This window comes from Talpa occidentalis, unplaced genomic scaffold (genome assembly GCF_014898055.3).
Source record: "Talpa occidentalis isolate TD23 unplaced genomic scaffold, MPIMG_talOcc4v2.1 talOcc4.6, whole genome shotgun sequence".
Lineage (NCBI taxonomy): Eukaryota > Metazoa > Chordata > Mammalia > Eulipotyphla > Talpidae > Talpa > Talpa occidentalis.
Genome location: NW_023604972.1, coordinates 65,937,104 through 65,960,127, shown reverse-complemented (window position 1 = coordinate 65,960,127; position 23,024 = coordinate 65,937,104). Strand labels below are relative to the sequence as shown.

Below are 23,024 nucleotides of genomic sequence, written 5' to 3'. Positions count from 1 at the left end.
AGGACGGCCGGGGAAGACACGGCCCAGGAACAGCTCCGCGGGCTTCCGTGTCCTCAACTCCACCCACCCTCGGGGTCAGACGGAGCCCCGGGGAAGTTGGCTTTCCGAGCAGCCACTGAGGCTCTTGCAGGCGGGTTGGCGACGACGGGCCAATAAACAAACGTCTGATTGGCTACGCGGCAGGCCCCGCTTCTCTAGCTTCCAATTGGGCCTTTCAAGCGGAGCAGGGGCGTGGCTCCTGGGGCCCTGCCCGCGCTTTGACCCGGCCTCGGGGGCCCGGGCTGAGGCAGCGGGACGGAAGTGAGCGGTTCCGCCCCTTCCTCTCCGTCTTCTGTGGAGCCGCGGCCGCCCCATCTCCGGCTCCCGTAGTCTCCTCGCCTTAGCCTCGGTCCCCGGCCGTGCGGAGCCGGGATGCGCTGCTCCTGCTGTGGGGGCTCATCATGGAGACCAAACGGGTGGAGATTCCCGGCGGCGTCCTGGACGATCTCTGCAGGTACGCGGCGCCGGCCCGCGGCGGGTGCCTCCCGCTTTTCTCCGCGTTCGTCGACCCCGAGGCCTCCCCGCCTACCTCCCTGTACTCGCCTTCCGGCCCCGTCGCTCGTCCCCGGGCGGCCCCTTTCTCCGGCGACAGCACCTTCGCTTCCAGCCGCAGCTCCGCTGGCCTTCGGCGGAGCGCGGGAACGAACTCATTTTCTTAGTTTTCCAACTGCTTCGCTTTCCCGCCAGTGACCCGGCTTCTCCACATTCTGCGTCTTCAGCCCTTTTTCGACCGCCCCTCCCCCTTCCATTGTTTTTCCTGCCCCCTGCAATTCTGTGAAAGACCCAGGGTTTTAAATCGCAATCTCGGGTCCCCTATCTACGCTAGAAGCAGTTTTCAAACTTATTCGTACCCTGTGTATTTTTGCACGTCTGTGGCCTGCTCTGTCAATTGCAATAAAGAGTGGTACTCTGGTCCATCCCAAACTTATATTTGCAAGGGGGAAAAAAGTCTAGAGCGCTTTTCTTTTCCTCATTCTTAAAGGAAATTCTTAACTACAGGATTTAACTCTTGGTATACTTTTACAGAGAAGTTTTCTGTGTTCTTCCCTGTTGTCAGCTAACATTACACATAATAAAACACGTGTAAATGGACTAAAAAATTTCTTTGCCCGAATTCAGTTTTTTGTTTGGTTTATTTTTTGGCTAGTTAATACCCTGAGCTGTCGAATGTGTATGTGGGTTGTGAAATAATGTAGGTTACTAGTGAATAAATTCATTGTATCTATGTGGCTTCTAGTACTTGTCATACAGTTTTTTTAAATAGGAAGGAAAGAACTAACACAGTAAACCAACATTTACTGTGTGCCAGACGCTTGGTAGCTTCTTTAACGTACATCATTTTATTGATCCTTGAAACAACCCTGTTTGTTGGATGCGGTTATTTCCATTTTAATCTGATCAAACAGCTTCTGAGAGGTCATTATGCTGATTCAGAAAAAAACAAGATTTGAAACCTAGGCCTTTTCCTTTAGTGTCTGTTCTTTTTCTCCTAGACCAGGTGGATGTTAAGAGGTCTAGTCTAAAAGTTTAAACCTTTCAAGAGGGAAGTACATATAGATAAGTAAGTAGAGTAATTTTGCAACTAATAAGAATGTCATTGTGCTTTGGCTATGATATAATTGGGGGAATATCATAGGTTTAACTGAACTACTTAAATAAGCACTTATTTTCTAAGAATCTAAATTTTGTAAGAAAAGAATAAAAGATTTGATACATGTGTATCTATGAATGTACACAGTGGTTTTGTGGTTTTTATTTTCTTCATTTTTCCAAGATATTTTTAAAGGATGGGGTTATTGCAGTTAAAAATGTTAGAGATGAGTATTTGGAAAAGTGAGCATTCATCCTGGGAGGATTAATAGGGATACACATTGCTTTACCAAAAGATCGACTTCATAAAATAAAAAAAAAGAAGGTAATCTTACCTGTATTTGGGTAGCTAAACTAATCTTTCTACTCGTATTGGTTGTATTTTGTACATTACTGAAGATTACACCATTTAAATGAGCTATATGGGCCAGTAAGACAGTGATTGAATTTAAGTGTGGAAACTGTTTATTCACAAATAATTATGCTGTGTTTTTTAAATATGTTAGACATCGATTAGTGTTAAGTTGTTAAATAAAAGTTCTTACTTGGTTTTCCAGTGAGAGTATATTTGTTGGGTTTTTTTTTTTTTTCATTTTAACTCTTTTGGAATAGAGTGACTTTTTTTCTTTTCAAAGTTTTTTTCAATTACTGTGTTTTGCCAATATAAATAAGGATGATGTATCTAAAAATTAGGTCTATTTGATAACTAACTCCGAAACCAAATCTTAAAATTTCAGGTTTTAAAAGTAATGTAACTTTCAAGTTAATATATCTTTGTTGATTAAATATTTCTAATGTTAATAATTCAGACTTTTGATTGTGGGTTTTTTTTTACAGAAATCTTTACACTTGGAAGTTACATTTTCTACAAAAATAAAGTTCAAGTTGAAAAAGACTCATTTTTCTTCATTTCCTTGCTCTCTTAAGTACCTCTGATTATGATTTTGGTCTGGGCTCTTATTTTTACTCCCTTCATTTTCCCTCTAGTTCTACTGCTTAGCAGGCTTTTTGTTTTGTGTTATTTTAATGTGTTTCTTTTTTTAATTTATGCTAAATCATTTTTAAGATTTATAGCTTTGAAGCATTTTATTAAAAAGTTGGTGTTTATACATCAACAGCTAAGAACTTAAAATTCATCGTAACATTTACTTCATTTTTTGGCTTGACCTTCTAGTAAATCTTTAGCTTCATTGATTTTGGCTGCTATATAAGGAGATCCTCCCTTGTCTGGGTGATTTAAAAGCATAATTTGTCCATGAGAATCTCTTATTTTTCCTCTATTGGCAGTAGGGCTTACACCTAAATATTAATGCTGCTTCCCGTTTTATCATTTTTGGTTCAAATCCACCTCTGTAATAGCCACCAATGAAAGCAGGTTTTGGTAGGCTTTGAAAAACTTGTTTTACTTGAGGCTCCATATGCTTCATGGCTTGCAAAACATAGCGGCTTGCAAATCCTGCAGCAGCAATTGTCAGTCCAACTGCTACCATTGTACTGGCCATGGCTCCGGCTCAGCTCTCCTGCCTCCACCGAGAGTGCGGCTCATCCCAGACCAGAGGCCACAGCCACCAGCCCCACGTCCCCGCCAGACACCTGTGCGGCCACCGCTGGCCGGCACAGGCCCCTATTTTAACGTTTTGACAAAGTAAGTGTTCTCGACAATCTTGCCTAATTCAGTTGTTTGCCATATATGAGTAAGTTAAAGCAGATGAACATACACAGAATGAAAGCAGTGAAGTGTAGTTTTCATGTATCCGATTTTTCTTTTTCTTACACAGTTTTTTAAAGAAGTCAACTTTTAACTTTTAAAAATATGTACTCATATAAGGTTTAAAAAAATAAAACATTACAGATGAATTTATGAATGAAAAGAAAGTTTTTCACTGCCCCATTCTATTCCAGTTCTTTTCTTTCCAGACTTTTGTGTGTTTTGTGTTGATTCTTGTGGATACTTCAGTATATTAAGTATATTAATATACTTGTACCCCCATTTTCTTGCTTTATCAACTTTGAATATAAGATTGAGGATTTAGTTTGCCTTGGTAAATACTATGTGAGGGTTTAGTTTACCACACTACTTAGTTGCCCTTCTACTTCCAATGGAGGTAAATCACTAGGTTTTTCCATTGGTTCTCTTTATGACATTAATATATTCAAAATTATATTTCTGTTTTATGAACTTATAGCTAGTATATCTTGAATCTGTATTTGAGGTGTATTTGCAGTTAGTGCAAATACCGCAGCTTATTCCCAGGTGAACTTAATGTAAAAATTAAGATTTATAATGTTTACATTCCATTTGGTAACTTTACTAAGTCTTTTATACTTTTTACTATTGCTTGATGATAAAAGCTGAACAATAAGGATTTATTATAGAAATTTTTCACATTAGAGGGAAATCTATAATGACTAGGATTTTCTTATCTACTGGGCCATAGTCACTGTCCTTTTGTCAGGATCTTGAAAGGAGAATGTCCAAATATACTTTTTCTTACAGTTTTACAAATTGGTTAAAGTGATGCTGCCTTTTAATTTTTTCTTTTAGAGAAAGAAGCATATACTTTGTTCATTATTCCCTGTTTTTTTCCTAACTATCTTTGATATGCATTTACTTTTTTGATTATCTTTCTGTTCTAATTTTGGCTTTTTGCTTCACATTTGCATTGTAATCCTCTTGTTCATTTACCTCTCCCCTAACACACCCAAAGTTTCTAGTGATTCCTTCCCCCTCTTCTGCTCCTGCTCCTTTATTATATTCATCACCACACCCTCTATTATACTATCCATTCCAAGGATTTTTTTCCTGCAGTGTGCCCTCTTGGAGACCTCCACTCTCTTTAGTTCAATGTGGACTGGTTGCTTTCTAGACTTGCCAAACAACTAGCATATTGGAATTCCCCTCCCACACTTTTCCCAGGTTGTATCTATTCACTATTGAAGCTCATGTTTTATGTTTTCTCGGTTTTCATTCTTATTTTGGTGGTGCACCAAAGAAAATAAGTAATTTTCTTTGAGGGACTCGTTAGAAAGTAAATTTTCTGAATCTTAAAAATGTCTTATTTCTCATATTATTCTTTCCTAGTGGTCCATGGCCCATGCTAGTACCAAGGTTTTAAAAGATTCCTCAAAACTTTCTTTTCTGGGCCTCCATGGTGGCGCAAAGGGTTAAGTCTCAGCACTATGAAGCTATTGGAGTTCGATCCCAGGCCAGGGAGCTACACTTGGCACAGCAGAACCTCTCATGTCTTGCCCGCTGCTCCCGTCAGCAGCGTATTTTAGTAGATCCACCTGTTCTGCTCCCCACGCTGTCTCTGGTGAATCCTCTCACCTATACCTTTGGCCTACACCCCATATATAAATGAATATTCAAAAAAAAAAAACCTACCTTATCTTCAGAGCCAGTTTGTAACTTTCTTTGTCATAGATTATAGAATATGTTGGCTGATTCTTGGTAGCTTTTTCATATTCAAGGTCAGGTGGTAGAGGGTTTAATTTATTGATTAGAGTTCTTTATACGAGTATATAGGACACTTGGTTTTACATTGGGGGGCCCTTGAAAGTAAATCTATGGGAGTTCTGCTTTTGGGTGCCAAGATCCAAACCTATCGGCTAAAGTTAAGAAACAGACTTGAGTGTTAATCTCCCTACTGCCATGCTTGTGGAAGAAACTCCAAGGATGTAATAGAGTAGACTTTTTAATTACATCAAGCAGACCTTACTTTTTCTTTTTTTATTTTTTATTGAGGTAACATTGGTTTACAACACTGTATATGATTTAGGGGGATAGGTTCTCACCTTTTCAGATGTATGTTACCAAACCACACCAATCACCAGAACACACATAATCCTTCACCTTAGACCATTGGCCCTCCTTCCCCCTATAGTAGCCTCAATTCTACAATCATATATAGGATTTATTTTTGATTTAAATTTGTCGGTTCCTTTGTTTTGTGTTATATTCCCCATATGAGTGAAAACATCCAGTAGTTGTCTTTCTCTGACTTATTTCATTTAGCATAATCCCTCCAGTTCTGTCTACATTGTTGCAATGTATCTTTTTTTATAGATGAGTAGTATTTTATCAAGTGTATCTGCCATATCTTCTTAACCCACCCCTCTGTCACTGTGCATTTTAGGTTGTACCTGTAAATTGGCTATTGTAAAAAATGATGCAGTAAACACAAGAGTGTATATATCCCTTTAGTGTTTTTGCATTCTTAGGGTAGATACCAAGGGGTGGAATTGTTTGGTCGTATGTTATCTGTTTTTAATATCTATTTTCCATGGGGACTGGGCCATTCTGTATTCCCATCAACAGTGTGTGAGGGTTCCTTTTTTCCTACATCCTCACCTACATTTGATTTTTGTTTGTTTTTGGGTATGGGCCACTTATACATGGGTGAGGTGGTATCCCATTGTGGTTTTGATTTGCATTTCCTTGATGATGAACATTTTCCTGTTCATTGCCTGTTCGCTATCTGTATATAATATATTCCTTGGAGAAATGTTTATTTAGCTCTTGTACGCATTTTTTTTTGGAGGGGGGTTCTTTGTTTTCTTTTTGTTGAGATTGAGTTCTTTGAGCTCTTAGATATCCTTTTTCAGATAACGATGTGCAAATATTTTTTTCCATTTGGTAGGGTGACTTTTTGTTTTAATAATCGTTAGTTTTACTGTATGAAAGCTATTTAGGTTTATGTAGTCCCATGTGTTTATTTTTGCTTTTGTTGTCCTTTCCAGTTGCCATCCCTGAAGCCACTGTCAGTGTTTTGCCTGTTTTACTTCTGTGTATTTTATGTTTCAGACAACATTTTAATAAATCATTTTCAGTTATTTTTTTTAATTTTACTTTATACATACAAGATTTATTTATTTATTTATACAAGAATCTGGGTACAGGCCAGATGCACGGGAGGGTGAGAGGATTCGCCAGAGACAGAGTGGGGAACAAAACAGGCAGGCCGACTGAAATATACTGCTGAGGGGAGCAGTGAGTGAGACAGGAGAGGTTCTGCTCCCCGCTCTGGCTCTGGTGAATTCTCTCACCCTCCCGCACTTCTGGCTGTACCCAGTGCTTGTATAAATAAATATTAAAAAAAAATTATTCATTTTATGTATACAAGAACTGGGGTACAGGCCAGAGGTGTGGGGAGGTGAAAGGATTCTCCAGAGAGAGAGTGGGGAGCAGAGCAGGCAGACTGACTGAAATACACTGCTGAGGGGAGCAGCGGGCGAGACAGGAGAGGTCTGCCACACCATGTGGGATCCTCACCAGCCGGCCGGGATCGAACCGGCGCTGCAGAGGCTGCGGACAGCTTCACGGCGCTGCGCTCAACCCCGTGTGCCACCAGGGGAGGCCCATTTTCAGTTAATTTTTAATAAACCGTTTCCAGTTAATTTTTGTGTATGATATGATAGGAATCTAGTGTTTCTCTTTTTCTTTTTTTTTTGTTTTTGTTTTTGTTCAGTTTCCCATTACTATTTGTTGAAGAGAATTTGCATTCTCCATCGTATACCCTTGCCTCCTTTGTTGTAGATTAACTGTCTATAGTTAATCTGGGTTCTCATTTCTTTTTTTTTTTTTTTTTCTGGGCTCTCATTTCTATTGGTCTGTATTTATTTTTATTCAAATTCCATTCTGGTTTTTTTTTTCAATTTAAATTTTAGTTTTATATTCCCCATAGAATTTCAACCCCCTTATTTTGACCCCAATCCCTCCTTTCCCCCTGCCCCAACCCCCATAGAGTGTCTCTGGTTCATAGTTGTTTGTTGATTTTGATATTTTCTTTTTTATAGTTACTCTTTTTCCTGGTCCCTTATTTAAGTTTTCTACATTCCTGCTATGAGTGAGACCATCCGGTACTTTTCTTTTTCTTTCTGGCTTATTTTGCTGAGCGTGATCCCTTCCAGTGCCATCCATGTTGCTGCAAATTGCATGTGTTTATCTTTTTTGAATGCTGAGTAACATTCCATGGTGTATATGTACTACATACATCTTCTTGATCCGGTCATCTGTTTTGGGGCATTTGGGTTGTTTCCAAAGCTTAGCTATTGTAAACGGTGCTGCTATAAACATAGGGGTGCAGGTGCTCTTTGGAATTGATGTTTCTGTGTCCTTTGGGTAAATCCCTGGGAGTGGAATTGCTGGATCATATGGAAGCTCTATGTTTAGTAGGTCAAGAAATCTCCACAAAGCTCTCCATAGTGGTTGGACCAGTTTGCACTCCCACCAGCAGTGCAGGAGAGTTCCTTTTTCTCTACAACCTCGCCAACATTTGTTGTTGCTAGTTTTTTTAATATGTGCCATTCTCACTGGTGTAAGATGGTATCTTATGGTAGTTTTGATTTGCATTTCCCTGATTACAAGTGATGTTGAACATTTTTTCATATGCCTGTTGGCCATTTGCATTTCCTCTTTGGAGAAGTTTCTTTTTAGCTCTTCTGCCCATTTTTTGACTGGATTATTTTCTTTGTTGTTGAGTCTCATCAGTTCTTTGCAGATTGATGTGATCAGTCCTTTATCATTAGTGTTGTGTGCAAAAATGTTCTCCCAGTCAGTGGGGTTTCTCTTTGTTTAGGTTATTGTCTCTTGCTGTGCAGAAGCTCTTTAATTTGATGTAGTCCCAGCTGTTGATCTTTGCCTTCACTATCACTGCTTTGGGGGATGTGTCTGTAAAGATGTCTTTGATGTGCATATCCCATAGTGTTTCGCCTTTATTTCCTTCTATGTATTTTATGGTTTCAGGTCTTATGTCTAGTTCTTTAATCCATTTTGAGTTGTTTTTTGTGCATGGTGTGAGGTAGTAGTCAAGCTTCATTCTTTTGCATGTAGCGACCCAGTTTTCCCAGCACCATTTATTGAACAAACTTTCTTTGCTCCAATGCATATTCTTTGCTCCTTTGTCAAAGATTAGTTTACCATAAATCTGTGGGTTTATTTCTGGATTTTCTATTCGGTTCCATTGGTTGGTGTGTTTGTTCTTGTTCCAAACCCATGCACTTTTGATGATTATGGCTTTGTAGTATAGTTTGAAGTCTGGGAATGTGATGCCTCCGTTCCCTTCTTTTTTTTTTTTTTTTTCAGGAGATCTTTGGCTATTCGGGGTTTTTGGTGATTCCATATGAATTTCATCAATAATTGTTCTATTTCTTTGAAGAATGACATTGAGATTTTTATTGGAATAGCATTGAATCTGTAAATTGCTTTTGGTAGGATGGCCATTTTAATAATGTTTATTCTCCCAATCCATGAGCAGGGGATGTCTTTCCATTTCTTTGTGTCTTCTATTTCTTTTAACAGTGTTTTATAGTTTTCTTTGTATAGGTCCTTTACTTCTTTTGTTAGATTTATTCCCAAGTATTTGATTTTTTTTTTTTTGTTTCGATAATCAAAGGCATGGGTTTTTTTGATTTCCTCTTCTTCAGATTTATAGTTTGTGTAAAGGAAGGCTACTGAATTTTGCGTGTTGATTTTGTATCCTGCCACTTTACTGAACTGATTGGTTAGTTGAAGTAGTTTTTCTGTGGAGCTTATGGGGTTCTCTATGTATATTATCATATCATCTGCAAATAGTGATAGTTTGACTTCTTCTTTTCCTATTTGGGTTCCTTGGATGTCTTTCTCTTGTCTTATTGCTCTGGCTAGGACTTCCAGTATTATATTGAAAAGCAGTGGTGAGAGTGGACATCCTTGTCTTGTTCCAGTTCTTAATGGAAATGCTTTCAGCTTTTCACCATTGAGAATGATACTGGCTGTTGGCTTGTCATATATGGCCTTTATGATGTTGAGGTATGTTCCTGTATCCCAAGAATTTCAAGGGCTTTTATCATGAATGGGTGTTGCCCTTTGTCGAAAGCTTTCTCGGCATCTGTTGATATTAGCATATGGTTTTTATATTTCTTTTTGTTGATGTGTTGGATAACGTTGATTGATTTTCGGATGTTGAACGATCCTTGTGTCCCTGGAATGAATCCTACTTGATTGTGGTGAATTATCTTATGGATACATTGTTGGATTCTGATAGCTAAAATTTTATTGAGGATTTTTGCATCAGTGTTTATTAGGGAGATTGGCCAGTAGTTTTCTTTTTTTGTGTTGTCCTTGTTTGGTTTTAGTATTAGTGTAATGTTGGCTTCATAGAACGTGTTTGGTATTATCCCTTCCTTCTCAATTTTTTGGAAGTTTGTGAAGGATGGGCACTAATTCGTCTCTGAATGTTTGGTAGAATTCATTTGTAAATCCATCAGGTCCTGGACTTTTGGTTTGGGGGAGGTTTTTGATTACCATTTCAATTTCGCTGCTTGTAATTGGTCTGTTTAGGTGTTCTATTTCTTCGTTATCTAGCTTTGGGTGATTGTAGAGTTGTAGGAATTTGTCCATCTCTAGATTGTTGAACTTGTTTCCATATAACTGTTCATAGTAGTTTCTGATTTTTGATTTCTGCTGTGTCCATTGTGATATCTCCTCTTTCATTTATGATCCTGTTTATTTGTGTTTTCTCCCTTTTTTCCTTTGTGAGCCTGGCTAGGGTTTGTCTATTTTATTTATTTTTTCAAGAACCATCTCTTGGTTTCATTTATGTTTTGGATTGTTTTTTTAATTTCGATTTCATTTATTTCTGCTTTGGTTTTTATTATTTCTTTTCTTCTACTTGTTTTAGGGTTGTTTTTTTTTTTTTTTTTTTTTTTTGTTCTTTTTCTAGATCTTTGAGCTTCAAGATTAGGTTGTTTTTTTGAATTCTTGTTTCTTGATCTGAGCCTCTATTGCTATATATTTTCCTCTTATTACTGCTTTTGCTGCATCCCATACATTTAGGAAATTGGTGTCCTCCTTGTCATTCAATTCATAGAATTTTTTAATTTCTTCTTTGATCTCCTCAGTAGTCCAGTGGTCTTTCAGTAGTGTGGGTTTCAATCTCCATGAGGTAGGAGAGTACTTTGCCTTCTTTCTATGGTTTATTTCTTCGTTTGATGCCTTCATGGTCAGAAAAGATGGTTGGTATGATTTCAATCTTGGTGTATCTGTTGATGTTTGTCTTGTGTCCCAGTATGTGATCAATGCTGGAGAATGATCCGTGTGCGCTTGAGAAAAATGTATACTCAGATTTTTTTGGGTTTAGTGTTCTCTAGATGTCTGTTAAGCCCATGCTCTCTAGATCCTTATTTAGAGCTTTAGTGTTACTTATTTTCTGTCTCATTGTTCTGTCCATTGTTGATAGTGGTGTGTTGAAGTCTCCCACTATGTATGTGTTTTCTCTGATGTCTGATTTCAAAGATGATAATAGTTGTCTGATATATTTTGGTGCTCCTTCGTTTGGTGAATATATGTTAATGAGTGTTATTTCTTGAAGTATTTTCCCCTTGATCATAATGTAGTGACCGTTGGGGTCTCTTTTTAGCTTTTTGAGTTTGAAATCTGTTTTATCTGATATAAGTATAGCTGTTCCTGCTTTCTTTTTTGGTCCATTGCTTGTAGGATTGTTTTCCATCCTTTAACTTTGAGTCCGTTTTTATGTTTTGTAGCTAAATCTGTTTCCTAGATACAGCAAAAGGTTGGGTTTTGTTTCTTAATCCAGCCTGCGACTCTGTGTCTTTTTATTGAAGAATTTAGTCCATTTACATTTAGAGTTAATATTGATATGTTAGCATCTGTGTTTGCCATTGTGTTTGTCTTTCCTTTGATTTTATTTATTCTTTTAATAACCTTTTTTTTTGGGGGGGGTCTTCTTTTGTTGTTATTCGTTCCTCTGAGGTTCTGGCTCTAGGACTCCTTGTAGTATTTTTTGGAGTGGGGGTTTAGTCGTAATGAAATCCCAGAGTTTCTGTTTGTCTGGGTAGGTCCTTATTCTTTCTTCATAGAGGAGGGATAGCTTTGCGGAATAGAGTATTCTTGGTTGGCATCTGTTTTCTTAGAGTCTGTTGACTATGTCCCTCCACTCTCTCCTTGCCCGTAGTGTTTCTTTGGAGAATTCTGATGTCAGTCTGAATGGTTTTCCTTTGAATGTTATCTGCTTCTTTCTTCTTGTCAGCTTCATTATTTTTTCCTTGTCTTGGATTCTTGGGAGCTTTACTATTAGTGTGTCTTGCTGTATTTTTCCTTTTGTCGTGGAAGTTTGGTGTTGTTCTTGCTTCTTGTATATCAGTTTTCAGCTCCTTCTTCACGTTTGGGAAGTTCTCTTCAATTATTTCCTTGAATATTTTCTCTGTTCCTACATCTCTCTCCTCTCCTTCTGGGATTCCTATAACTCTTATATTTCCTTTCCTCATGGAGTCAGATAGTTCCCGAAGTCTTTCTTCGGTGTTTTCCCTTCGTACTTCTCTTTCCTTTTCTGTTTTAGTTCTTTTTATTTCTTTGTCTTCAAGAGTACTTATTCGTTCTTCCATTTCATCTATTCTGCTTTCATTGCTTTCCCCAGAGTTCTTTAGCGCCTCCATTGATTCTTTGATCTCCTGTGTTTCTTTTACTTTCCTCTTTAGGGACTCAATTTCATTCTTCTGATCGTTAATTATTTTTCCCTCATCATTGTTTTCCTTTATGACTTCTTTCTGTTTTTTCATCATGGCAATTTTAAATTCTCTTTCTGGAAGACTCAGAAGTTCTTCCAAGTTACTGTCGTTGCAATCTGGTGGGTGGTTTTCTTTGTGTGGTGTGCTTTTTTCCTGAGGAGTTGCTGAGTTGCATGTGGTTTTTCTACTCCCTACTGCCTGTTTTCTAAGTTGCTGTATTCCTTCGGACACTGTGTTGCTGGTACTGGCCTGCATCTTGGGCGAACTTCCCAGCTCACCTCTGGCTCCTCTGGGAGGCTTCTGCAGGTTTCAAGCAGTCTTTACTGAAGAAAGGTCCCTGTTCTAAAATGCCGATGCGGGGACATGCTTCCTTGCACACCCAGTCTGCCCCGGCGGTGGGTGCTGCTCCCCTCTGGGCTCGGACTGCAGGCCTGAAGGGGCCTGGCGTGGGTGAGCCTCCCAGCTCACCTTTGGCTCCTCCGGTAGCCTTCTGCTGGTTTCAAGCAGTCTCTACTGAAGAAAGGTCCCTGTTCTAAAATGGCAATGCGGGGAACGCGCTCCCCTGCGCGCCTGGCGTGCCTGGGCGGTGGGTGCCGCTCCCCTCTGGGCTCAGACTGCAGGCCAGAAGTGGCCTGGCATGAGCGAACTTCCCAGCTCACCTCTGGCTCCTCCGGGAACCTTCTCTCTCATTACTATTTTTAACTGGGAACCTATTGTATCAGATATAAGTATAACTGTTTTTTATGCGTTTTGGTTGCCATTTGCTTTTATTAATGTTTCTTAGTCTATGGTTGTTTCGTAAGATGGGTTTCTTGTAAAGAGTAGAAGGTTGGATTGAAGTCTATTTAGCCACTCTACATCTTTTGACAGGTGAATTTGGGCCATTTACATTTATGACGATTATTGAGTCATAAGTGCTCATTGCATTTGTTTATTTACTTTTTTCTTCTTGGTTTGTCTTGACTTTTTTATTTGAGGGCTTTATGTTAGTTTAGATTATGTTTTCATTTGCCTTATGCGTTGTTACTTCTATTTTTGTTTTCAGGTTCTTCTGAAGTTAGCATAAATATATGGGGCTGTTTATGTTACCCATTGGACTTTCTGGTAGACCATGTTGTTATTGTCTTCTTCCTACATATGAAATGATTTAGGTGTCCGTTGCCTCTGTATTGGCTGTTCCGCTCTTACGTAATCCCTTCAAGATTTCTTTCACGTGCTGCTTGGTGTTTTTAAAGCCTTTAAGTTTATGCTTTTCATTGTAATGTCTTACTCTTCTGTCTTGAGTGTTAATAGTGCAGGGTAATGATTCTGGCTTGGCAGTCTTTTGCTTTAAGTACTATAAATATTTCCTTCCAGTCTCTCTGTTCTTATAATGTTTCTACAGAAAAGTCTGATTGGTGTGCCCTTATAAATTACTGTTTTTTTCCTTCTGAAGTGAAGTATTTTGTGTCTATTGTTGACTTTCAACAGCTTCATTTAATTTAGAATTGTTTTGTTTGGAACTCTTTAAATTATATTTGTTTTTCTCTTCTTTCTGGGGCCTGCATAATATTGATATGTCTTTCTAATTTATGTTAAGGTGTTTTTACATTATTTGTATTTCACTGTTCTTTTTTTCTCTTGTTCTATTTATGTGTTATCTGACATGCTTTTGAGCTCTTTGTCTCCTGTTTGCTCTTGAGAAACTCAATTTCATTTTTTCATTTCGTTTCACTATTTTAGTTGTTATTTCCAATTATAGTTGCCTTATGCTTTATTCAGTTGCTGTTTCATATCCTTTGTTTTTTGAGTTCTTTAAGTGTTGTTATTACTGTTACCTTGAATTCATTTTCAGTCATGATTTGCAGTTGTTGTGAACTGGGACTCCTCTTGGGTACTTCTTTCCTTCTCCATTTATGTTTGTTGCGGTAAAGTTGCTTTACATTTGTAGGGTAAAGAAAATGTCAGGCTTTTCTGCCCTCCCACCATCAGGATAGATGATGGATCCTTATCCTGAATGCATGCCTGATGGCGGGCACTTGGAATAGGGTATGGGCATAGGTAGATGGGATTCAGCTGAGCTAAGATTGTGCTTTTTAAGGGCGGCGTCACAGGGACGCCAGCAGAAGCCAAAGCAGAAGCCGAAAGAGAAGCTGAGAAGCAACAGAGAACGCCGGAGAGCCCAGATAGAGTGAAGACTTGCTGGTGGCTGGGAGGCCTGCCAGCCTCCTGGCCCCCCAGCACCCCTGCCTGCCATATGTCTGGTAAACCCCAATAAAAGACCTGCAAAAAACCGCTGAGGACTCTGACTCCTCCTTTACCTGGTCTGCATGGGATCAGAAAACCTGCACCGTGTCTATTCTAACCCTTACAACATTATTTTGTTTTGGGCCTCTAAGGGTTTTTTTCCTTCTAACTTTTTTTTGTTGTTGTTCATCTGTCTCCTTATTTTTAAGCTATTGTTATAATAGGATTAGGTTTTCAGACTGTTGCCTGTGTATCAGTTGAAGTAATCAGAGAATATCTGACACTCTCAAAGGGTGGTAGGTATAAAAGTCAACCAAGGGCAGTAGAGCACCAAAGCAGCATCTCCAGTGAGTGTCAGGGATTCATTTTCTACTGTGCTGTGGAACCAGAGTTGTATGTTGAGGATCCACAGTAATTTCTAGGCTGATTCCTGGGTCTTAGTGTTTCTTATAGCCTTGTGTCTGTTTCCACCTGCAGATTTTTTTTTTGAGCACTAGGTGTACTGCTGGGCATGGGTTGTATTTGATACAAGGCCACAGATTGGGAATGTTCGCTTTTCCAGCACAGAGCCCTATCTTGGAGTGTTATTAACAGGTGGTTAAGTTCTAGTTTATTAGGTGTTCTTGTTTTGGTTTTGACCCTAGGTTGTAGGTGGCAGGTGTTTTGAATAGCCCTACCTCAGCTTTGAGTAAGTAGCCTTGTAAGCCGTGGCTGAAGCCAAAGATTGTTGTAAGTGGTGCCCCCAGGAGGGGTTTGTTGGTGAGGATAGATAGCCCCAGGGAAAAAGCTAAAAAGTATCACATTTTGGGGTGGAGATTCTGATAAGTAATAGAGGGGACTGCAGAAGCAGCCCCTGGGATGCCGTGTTCGGGATTTGGTGTTCAGGATTCAGCTTTGGAGCATTTGGTGTTTGGGATTCAGCTTTTGAGATTTAGCATTTTTGAATATCAGCGATTTCAGGGTCAGTGAGTTTGGCCCCCACCATGCCAATCTTCCAGAGGCTGTTGGGGGCCTCTGAAGGATTTGGAGAGGCCTCCAGCAGCCAACCTCAGAGAGGAAATGTTCAGAGGCTTTACAAGTAGCCAAGCAACTGAAACTGTTCCAGGTTTTTGCTGCTGTTACAGCCTGGCAGGGAAGGGGAAGACCTGGAGCTGGTGCCTTGTTGAGCTGCATGAGTGTGGCTATTTGGTGGGTAGTTCAGCAGCTGAAGATGCTATTTTGAGTGTAGCTTGTCTGGTGCTGTGCTGGGGCATCTCAGCAGCTCTGTGAGCATCTCTTGTTTTGTCTTTTGTTGTCTTTATGAGTTGGAACCTGGACTATAGTCTGCTGCTGCATGCTCCAGGCCTCAGTGGCAGGAAGACACCATCTTGGGCATGTGACGTATTATTAGGGAGAGGAGCTCTGTGTCAGTGATGGGAAAGATGCCATCTTTGATGCTGCTTGTTTAGAACTTAAAAACTCTGGACACAGCTTTGGGTGAGCTCAACGGCCATTTCTGGCCTCAGTAACTCTTTGTTTCCCCCTGGCTTTTTAAATAAATCCATTATTGTTCTCTGAAGCTGAGCAGTCTTACAGTTGTCTATGTGGGTGAAGAACTCAGACAGTGACTGATAAACTATTTGGGCAGTGTCCTTGGCCAGTTTTAGTGCCCCTTGCTGCTTGTATCAGCCTCTTTTATAAGCCACTACAGGTTATTTGACCTGTTTATCACTGCTGATTAGGCTCCACCTGGTCTATATTTTGAGCCTGAGGTCAAGCCAGTGATCCTTGCTTTGCACCCCTGTTCCTATAGCTTTCCAATAGTGTACCCTTTGGCCTGGGCACCAGCTTTACACACCCCCTTATTCAAGGCAGTGCTGGGTCTCAAGAGTCCCTGATAGTGGGTGGCATTTGCTCCTGAGTAAGCAATTGTAGACTGTTCTGTACTGCCCCCAGTGTCACCATAAACCCATTCACTTCAATGTTTTCTTATCCCTTTCCACTGGAATATTTCTTCTAGTGTGTGTTGGTGATCACTGTTTTTTTCTTCAGGGTTCTTTTACTTTGTTCTACTGTAGTCTGGTTGTGAGTTCATGGAGGTAGTGAGCCCAGCATCTTCACTTTGCTTCTATCTTTCTGGACTCCCTCATGTTTTTGATTGGGTTGTTCTTTTCTCATTTTCTGGTTGCATTAGTGTAGGGTAAATGAAGATTGGTCAGGCTTTTATGCCATAATCGCTGTGGCTATCACCTGTGATCTTGAATGCAGGAGGTGCTTGGGAGCATAGGCCCAAGGTACATGTACCTGATGGTGGGCACTTGGAGTATGGTATGGACATGCGTAAGTGGGCGCACCTGAGCCTGGAGGCTGAGGCTTTAAGGGCAGTGTCACACAGGACGGTGTGTGGTGGAGAATGGCTACATGAGAATGAGTGCAGAGATGTAAGACCACAAGACAATGCCAGAGAAAGCCCAAGGAGTACAGATGGGTGGGGCCTGGGAGGCCTCTGCCCACCGGCCTTCCTGCCTTGCCAGCCTGTGAGCTTGCCCCACAATAGTTGGTGTAGAATGATCATTAAAAACCTGAAAAAGCCACCAAGGACTCCAGGACTCCTTTACCTGTCTGTCCAAATCATTAGAAAACCTGTTCTGTGCCTTGCTGGCACTACAATTGGTATTTCAACTACTTTTTCAAATACTGAAATGCTGCTAGTATTTGCAGTGCTGTTAGTGTTGTGTATATAACCCAGTAACTGTTCTGAGGCTTGTGTATGGTCTTTGTGTAGTTCTGTTCACAAAGTCTGTGGTATACTGTTTTGTAGCCTAATCCAAAATTCTGTAGCTTGGGGCTGGACACCTGTGTTCATAAACAATTCAATTGGTCTAAAACCAATGCCTCCCCTGTCCCCTCAGGGCTCTGACTCTTGGCTCCAGACCACTGCTTGCAGGCTGTGCAAGCAGCAGCAGGTAATGGGGATTTTACCGTCCACCACCAGTGGCCCCACTGGGCTCTGCCTGGGCTGCAGGCAGAGGCCTGCAGTGATAGTGGGTGGCAGTGGTTCCCAGGTGTAGGGGCAGGAAGGCACAACAGAGTAGGTTCTCTGTGACCTAAGCAGATAGGTATAGGAGAGTCCTGGAGCCCTCAGTGGCTTTTTAGGCTTTTATTGAGTGCTTTTTACACCATCTGTAATGCAGCAACCAGGTACACAGCAGGCAGGAGGGCCAGGAGGCTGGCAGGCCTCCCAGCCCCTGGCGAATCTTCACTCCTCTGGGCCCTCTGGCGTTCTCTTGTAGTCTCTGTTTTTTTCTTTGCTGCTCTGCTGGTTCTCTCTCATTTTTTTCTCATTTTCTGCTGGCGTCCCCAAGACACTGCCTTTATAAGCCCACCTGTGCATGCCTACGCCCTACTCCAGGTGCCCGCCATCAGGCATTTATGTAGGACTGCAGGGATGCATCATTAATGCTAATGGCGGGAGGGCAGAAAATCCTGATAATTATCACTTACCTACACCAGGGCATGCAGCCCCTAGTTCAGGGCTGCAGGGAAGAACGTGGAGCTCCACCGGGCCTGTGGATTTAGTGTCTGGATTGTGGAATGGGCAGATCAGGTGTGAGCTGTGAACTGATTGGTGAATGGTCCAATCAGCCACAGGATTGAAAACGATTCAATCAGACTGTGGTGGGGGTTGGGGAGAACCCTGAAAGAGGATATAAGGAAGGGCAGGAGCCAGCTTGGGACTCTTGTACACTCAGAATCTTGGTTCTGATCTCAGAAGAGGTACTGACTCTATTGCACAGTCAATCTGTGCTTGAGAAGGAATCTCTTTTCCTGATCTCTGGAGAAAGGAGAAAGACGCAGCCTGGGAAGCCTACCTCTGAAGAAAGAAGAGAAGCTGAAAGCTTCATAGAGAAACCGAAGAGCTTTGCAAAGGCTGGGTTGGCAGCACCTGCCTCTGGCCTGCCTGTTACATCACCTGGAAAGAGCACCAAAGGCCCCAGACCTGGTGTGTCAAGTACTGTTTGTTGTTGATGTGGGCCAACAACTCACAAAGAGCTGTAACACTAGTGTTAATAACATGGCTTCTGGTAATTGGATGACCAGCACTACCAGCCATTTGCCTCTGTGTCTGGGTCACTTTTGAGAGCTGTTAATTATCTGACCCCACCTCCTAATGCTGCTGCCTCCTTTGCTGTCTGGTACAGTATCTGGTGCTGTCCAGCCCAGCCTTCAGACTGTTGCTGTGGGCTGTGACATCATCTTAGTGCCCACCTCCAGCTGCTGTGAGTTGGATCCTGGCCTGCTGCTTGCTGGTGTGCCATGAGCTCCAGGCTCTTGTTGACAGGACATCACCATCTAGGATGAGCGGCCTTTTGTTTGGGATTTTTGGACACTGCACACTACCTGGGGTGAGATAGCTAGCCATTTGTGGCCTTAGAAACTTTCCCTTGTTTGTTAAATAAGCCCCGTTGTTGTTGTTTGTTCCCTGAACCTCAGTGGTCTCACAATTGTGTTAGCAGGTGAAGAACCCACAGACAGTGAACTGTCCTTTACTGGGTACTGTCATTTGACCTGCGATAGCCACCTCCACACCCTATCTACCCACCCGCAACCCCCCTGTAGCTGTTTCAGGTCCATCTTCCTCAACTGCTTTCCTATGCTATCCCCCTGATACTACTTGATTCCTTGATTCTTCCCTCTTTGGTCTATTTGCTAGAATGCCACTGCCACACACTTCTTGTAGTTCTGCTTATTTGTGGGACCACCCAGTTGGAGGATAGAAGGAAAAAACAATAGAATTTGGTCCCATTCTCCTGAGACCATGTAGGTCTTGTGATTGAGATGAGGATTCCCATCCCTCATAGTTAATATGCTCTGTGTCCATTTCACTGCTGCTCTTACTCTTACCTCTGCAACCAGTATCGTATTGCTTAGGGCTGGGTCACCAGAGAAAGAGAAAATGAAAAGGGAAAATTTCCTCCTTTAGTTCTATGCATTAGGTTACTCCTTTAGACACCTTTCTTGATCCTTACGGCAGAACTAGAGTGTTTAAACTCGAGTTCTTTATTTCTGCTCATGTTACACCCTCAATCCAGCCTGGGGGTAATACTGGAGGTTGGAAAATTTGTAGATATATTTTAAATACTGAACATCTTTCCCAGTCTTCCTGCTGTTATTTTCACAATCCTCAAGTTAACTGCCCCTTGCATTCAGTCCAGGTTTCCAAACTGCATCTTATGGAAGGAAGAGAGTGGTGTGTGCTTGTGACCTCTTACCAGGAATAGGAACCTGTGTCATCATTTAAGAGATAAATTATAATTACCTGTATGTCGTTATCAGTATGTGTCAGCCAGTTGGTAGGCTATGGGAATAAAAGTATGTGAAAATCATGTAAATTATCAGTAATTAGTTTGAAAGAGTTTGGAAAACAATAGTAAAATTTAGGTAATTGCTTTAGTAGAGAAGTGAGAGAGTATTCAGAGTGAGTCTTCAGAGGAGTCTGATTTACCTGAGTAAGAGAAGGAATATTTAGAAATATACTATTTCATATTTTATAATTCTGTATTTCTACCTGGTTGTAGCATATGGTATGTAATAGTTACCTAGGGCTTTGATAATGTTTCACAAAATGGATGACTGAAATCAACAGAAATTTATTCTCACCATTTTGGAGGCTACAAGTCTGAAATCAGTGTGTCAGCACAACCATACTGATTCTGAAACCTGTAGGGAAGAATCCTTTTTTACCTCTTCTTAGTTCTGGTAGCCCCAGGTGTTTTATAGTTATAGATTTATTACTCCAATTTTCCGCTCTTCACATGGCATTCTTTCAAGTCTTACCGTCTTCCCTCGAGGAGTGTTGTGTCCTATTTCCCTGTTAGGAGGGAAACCAGTGATACCTGGGTAAGGCTTATCCTAAAGATGCCATTTTAAGTTGATAGCCTCAGAGTATGAAATCTTCTCCGAATGAGGGTAGTAGGAGTTAAAACTTGAACATTTCTTTTGGGGGCCACAATTCAACCAACAGCCATAGTACAGCGTAAGTAGGTGCACGACAGATACCTGGAAAGTCATTGACATTACACTGTAAACCAAGGGAACCAAAGATAATGAAGACATAGAACAGATCGTTGGATTCATAGAATACAACATTGGAGGAATCTTAATACGGAAGAGAGAAGTGATAGCTGAGAAATAAGCAGGTACCCAATCATGAAGGACTGGAAGGGAGTCTTGGGCATAAAAAATTTTTAAAAGACTCCAAAAAGCAGTGGACTTTTGTAGTGCAATTTGTCTCTCAAGCTCCCTTGAAGATGGAATTGCCAAATATGCAATTCTGTGGAAGAAACAATGGGAAGAAACAATTACTGCTATAAATCACATTCGCTTAAACTCACAAATTGTTCTTGCACAAAAATGCAGGTCATTATCTTATTCACACATATACATAGGTATATATAACTTAGTTACATTTATACTCCATATGTAAAAAAATACCTTCCCTTTAGGATTTTTAATTGTTGAGTGTATTTGAAAGTTAGTTTGAACTGACTGCAGAGTCTCCAGATTAGACTCTTTGGGACGTCTATTAATGAGCAACAGAGTATAGATTTCTTTAATATTGCTTTGTAATAAGTGTGAAGATAAACAGGTGTCTTTTCTCTTGGATTATCTGAATATATTGACATATTATTATTAGAAAATGGTGCCAGAAGTCCTGGGAAAAGTTGTTTTCCTGCTCACTTAATTTATTGTTAGTGAGCTATAAGTACTTGTGGCCAGAGGGCGAATGATATCTTTCAAAAATTCTTCATGAGTGAGATACACAGGACACCGTTATTTTTTTCTTAAGATTCATCTTCTCTATAATAGTTTCACCCAGTTTTGCTTTCTTTATCAGCACCATTTTTGATCCCTTTTCTGTGTTAAAGTAGATGAAAATGAATTGTATGGTTTGTAAATGTAATGTCTTACATGCTTTTTTTGTTTTTGACAGCCGGTTTATTTTGCATATTCCCAGTGAGGAAAGAGACAATGCTATTCGAGTGTGTTTTCAGATTGAACTTGCCCATTGGTTTTACTTGGATTTCTACATGCAGAACACACCAGGATTACCTCAGTGTGGGATAAGAGACTTTGCTAAAGCTGATATCCTTTTTATAAATGTAACAACTGTTGTTCATTCTTACTAATATTTTAACACAGATTATCTCTTGTCTTTGAGATTTATAACCTATTAGATAAAACGTTCTTGATTTCTAAAATTGTCAAATAGTAGACAGAATTTAAAAGTGTTCTTTTACATAAAGGATCCTTTGAGGTGTACACTGATGACTAGAATTAAATTGGATTTTCTTTGCATTTATAGCTGTCCAGCCTGTTTGTAGAATTGATTTTTCGTTTTCTATTGTTTTCTTTTAACCACATTGTTTTTAATTAGATGGGATAGAAATTCTTAGCTATTTATTGAATACTTAGTGTGTTCAAACTAGTGTTTTTGATTTCTGGAAAATATAAAGAAGACTTCAAATATAATAGAAACTTGTCATAATTTGTCATATTAATATTTAAGATTAGTAAAGAAACTGTGTCATAAAGCAGAAAATGCCTGATATGAAGTGCTTTTAGAATTTGGGAAAACTGGAAATATTTTAGGTGCAATTATATTTTTAAGGTAATAAAGGGCTTTCTCAGTAGACAGAAGTGGGGAATAATATTTACTAGGTAATGAAAAGGGATTGAGCAAAATTGGAGAGCTGGAAAACATAATGGTTATCTCAGAAAGTAAATTAGTTTGATCCGGGGGTGGTTCTTCCTATTATGTCTGTAATAGGAGATATGAATAGAGGGTATAAAGGATGGATTTGTGTCTAAAATCTTTGATTTTCATTCTGTAGGTAACTTTTAACTATAAGTCATATGTTGAATTGTAATTGTATTCAAAAGTTCAGTGTCCTGTACTAGAGTTGGAGTAGGAATAGGTAAGGACTCAGCACAAATGGATAGAACACTGTTCTAGATGACCGATAGTCATAAAAAGTTTTTGAGCAGGGGTAGAGAAGATTATTGAGCTCATTTGAAAGTGGCACTCAAGAAGATTTATTTGGCAGGATAGGTTGAACCATAGGATGGTCAGTAACATAACTTGAGATAGGGACCATTGAGGGTCCTGAACCATAATAGAGAGGCTGTAAAGAAAGAACTGAGGAGACACTTTTTGTTGGAAGAAATGATCAAGCTATTTGATCATTCATCATCTTCACATTCCATGTGAAGAAATAAATGAGAAATCAAGGAGAATAGAGGTGATATTTAACGTTCTTTTGTTAAGGCCTTGGAGTATAGGTTCTGTGGAGAAAGACTGCTTTTAAGCAGTTATAATGTAATTAGAGAAATATGATGAAAACAGCTAAATCCTCTTAATTCTGTGAGTTTGGTCCACCAAAACAACATCACATGTACTTTGAGGTTTGGGATAAAATTTTGTATATAGCATGAGTTCTGATCTTTCTTTGCTATTAAAAAATTGAGAACCTATTTTAGTTATGCTTTTTTAAATTAAGTTACATGAAGAAAAAAACTTATGCTAATGTGGTATTAAGTAATGGAGCACTTACTCTGTGCCAGGCATTCTGCAGTGAACAAGGAAAATGCAGTTTCTATCTTTAAGAAGATGAAGAGAGACA

The 23,024-nt window shown here is 40.0% G+C and overlaps 1 protein-coding gene and 1 pseudogene across 1 annotated transcript in view; one reads left to right on the top strand and one right to left on the bottom strand.

The window, feature by feature from the left end:
* The first annotated feature begins 267 nt into the window (after positions 1 to 267).
* Positions 268 to 23,024, top strand: part of DCP2 (decapping mRNA 2) — a 72,007-nt gene continuing 49,250 nt past the window's right edge. The window contains exons 1-2 of the mRNA XM_037530796.2: positions 268 to 493; positions 21,335 to 21,486. Coding sequence (XP_037386693.1) covers positions 441 to 493; positions 21,335 to 21,486 — 205 coding nt within the window. The 5' untranslated portion in view covers positions 268 to 440. The remainder of the gene's footprint in view (positions 494 to 21,334; positions 21,487 to 23,024) is intronic.
* Positions 2,740 to 3,165, bottom strand: LOC119261458 (mitochondrial import inner membrane translocase subunit TIM14-like; annotated as a pseudogene).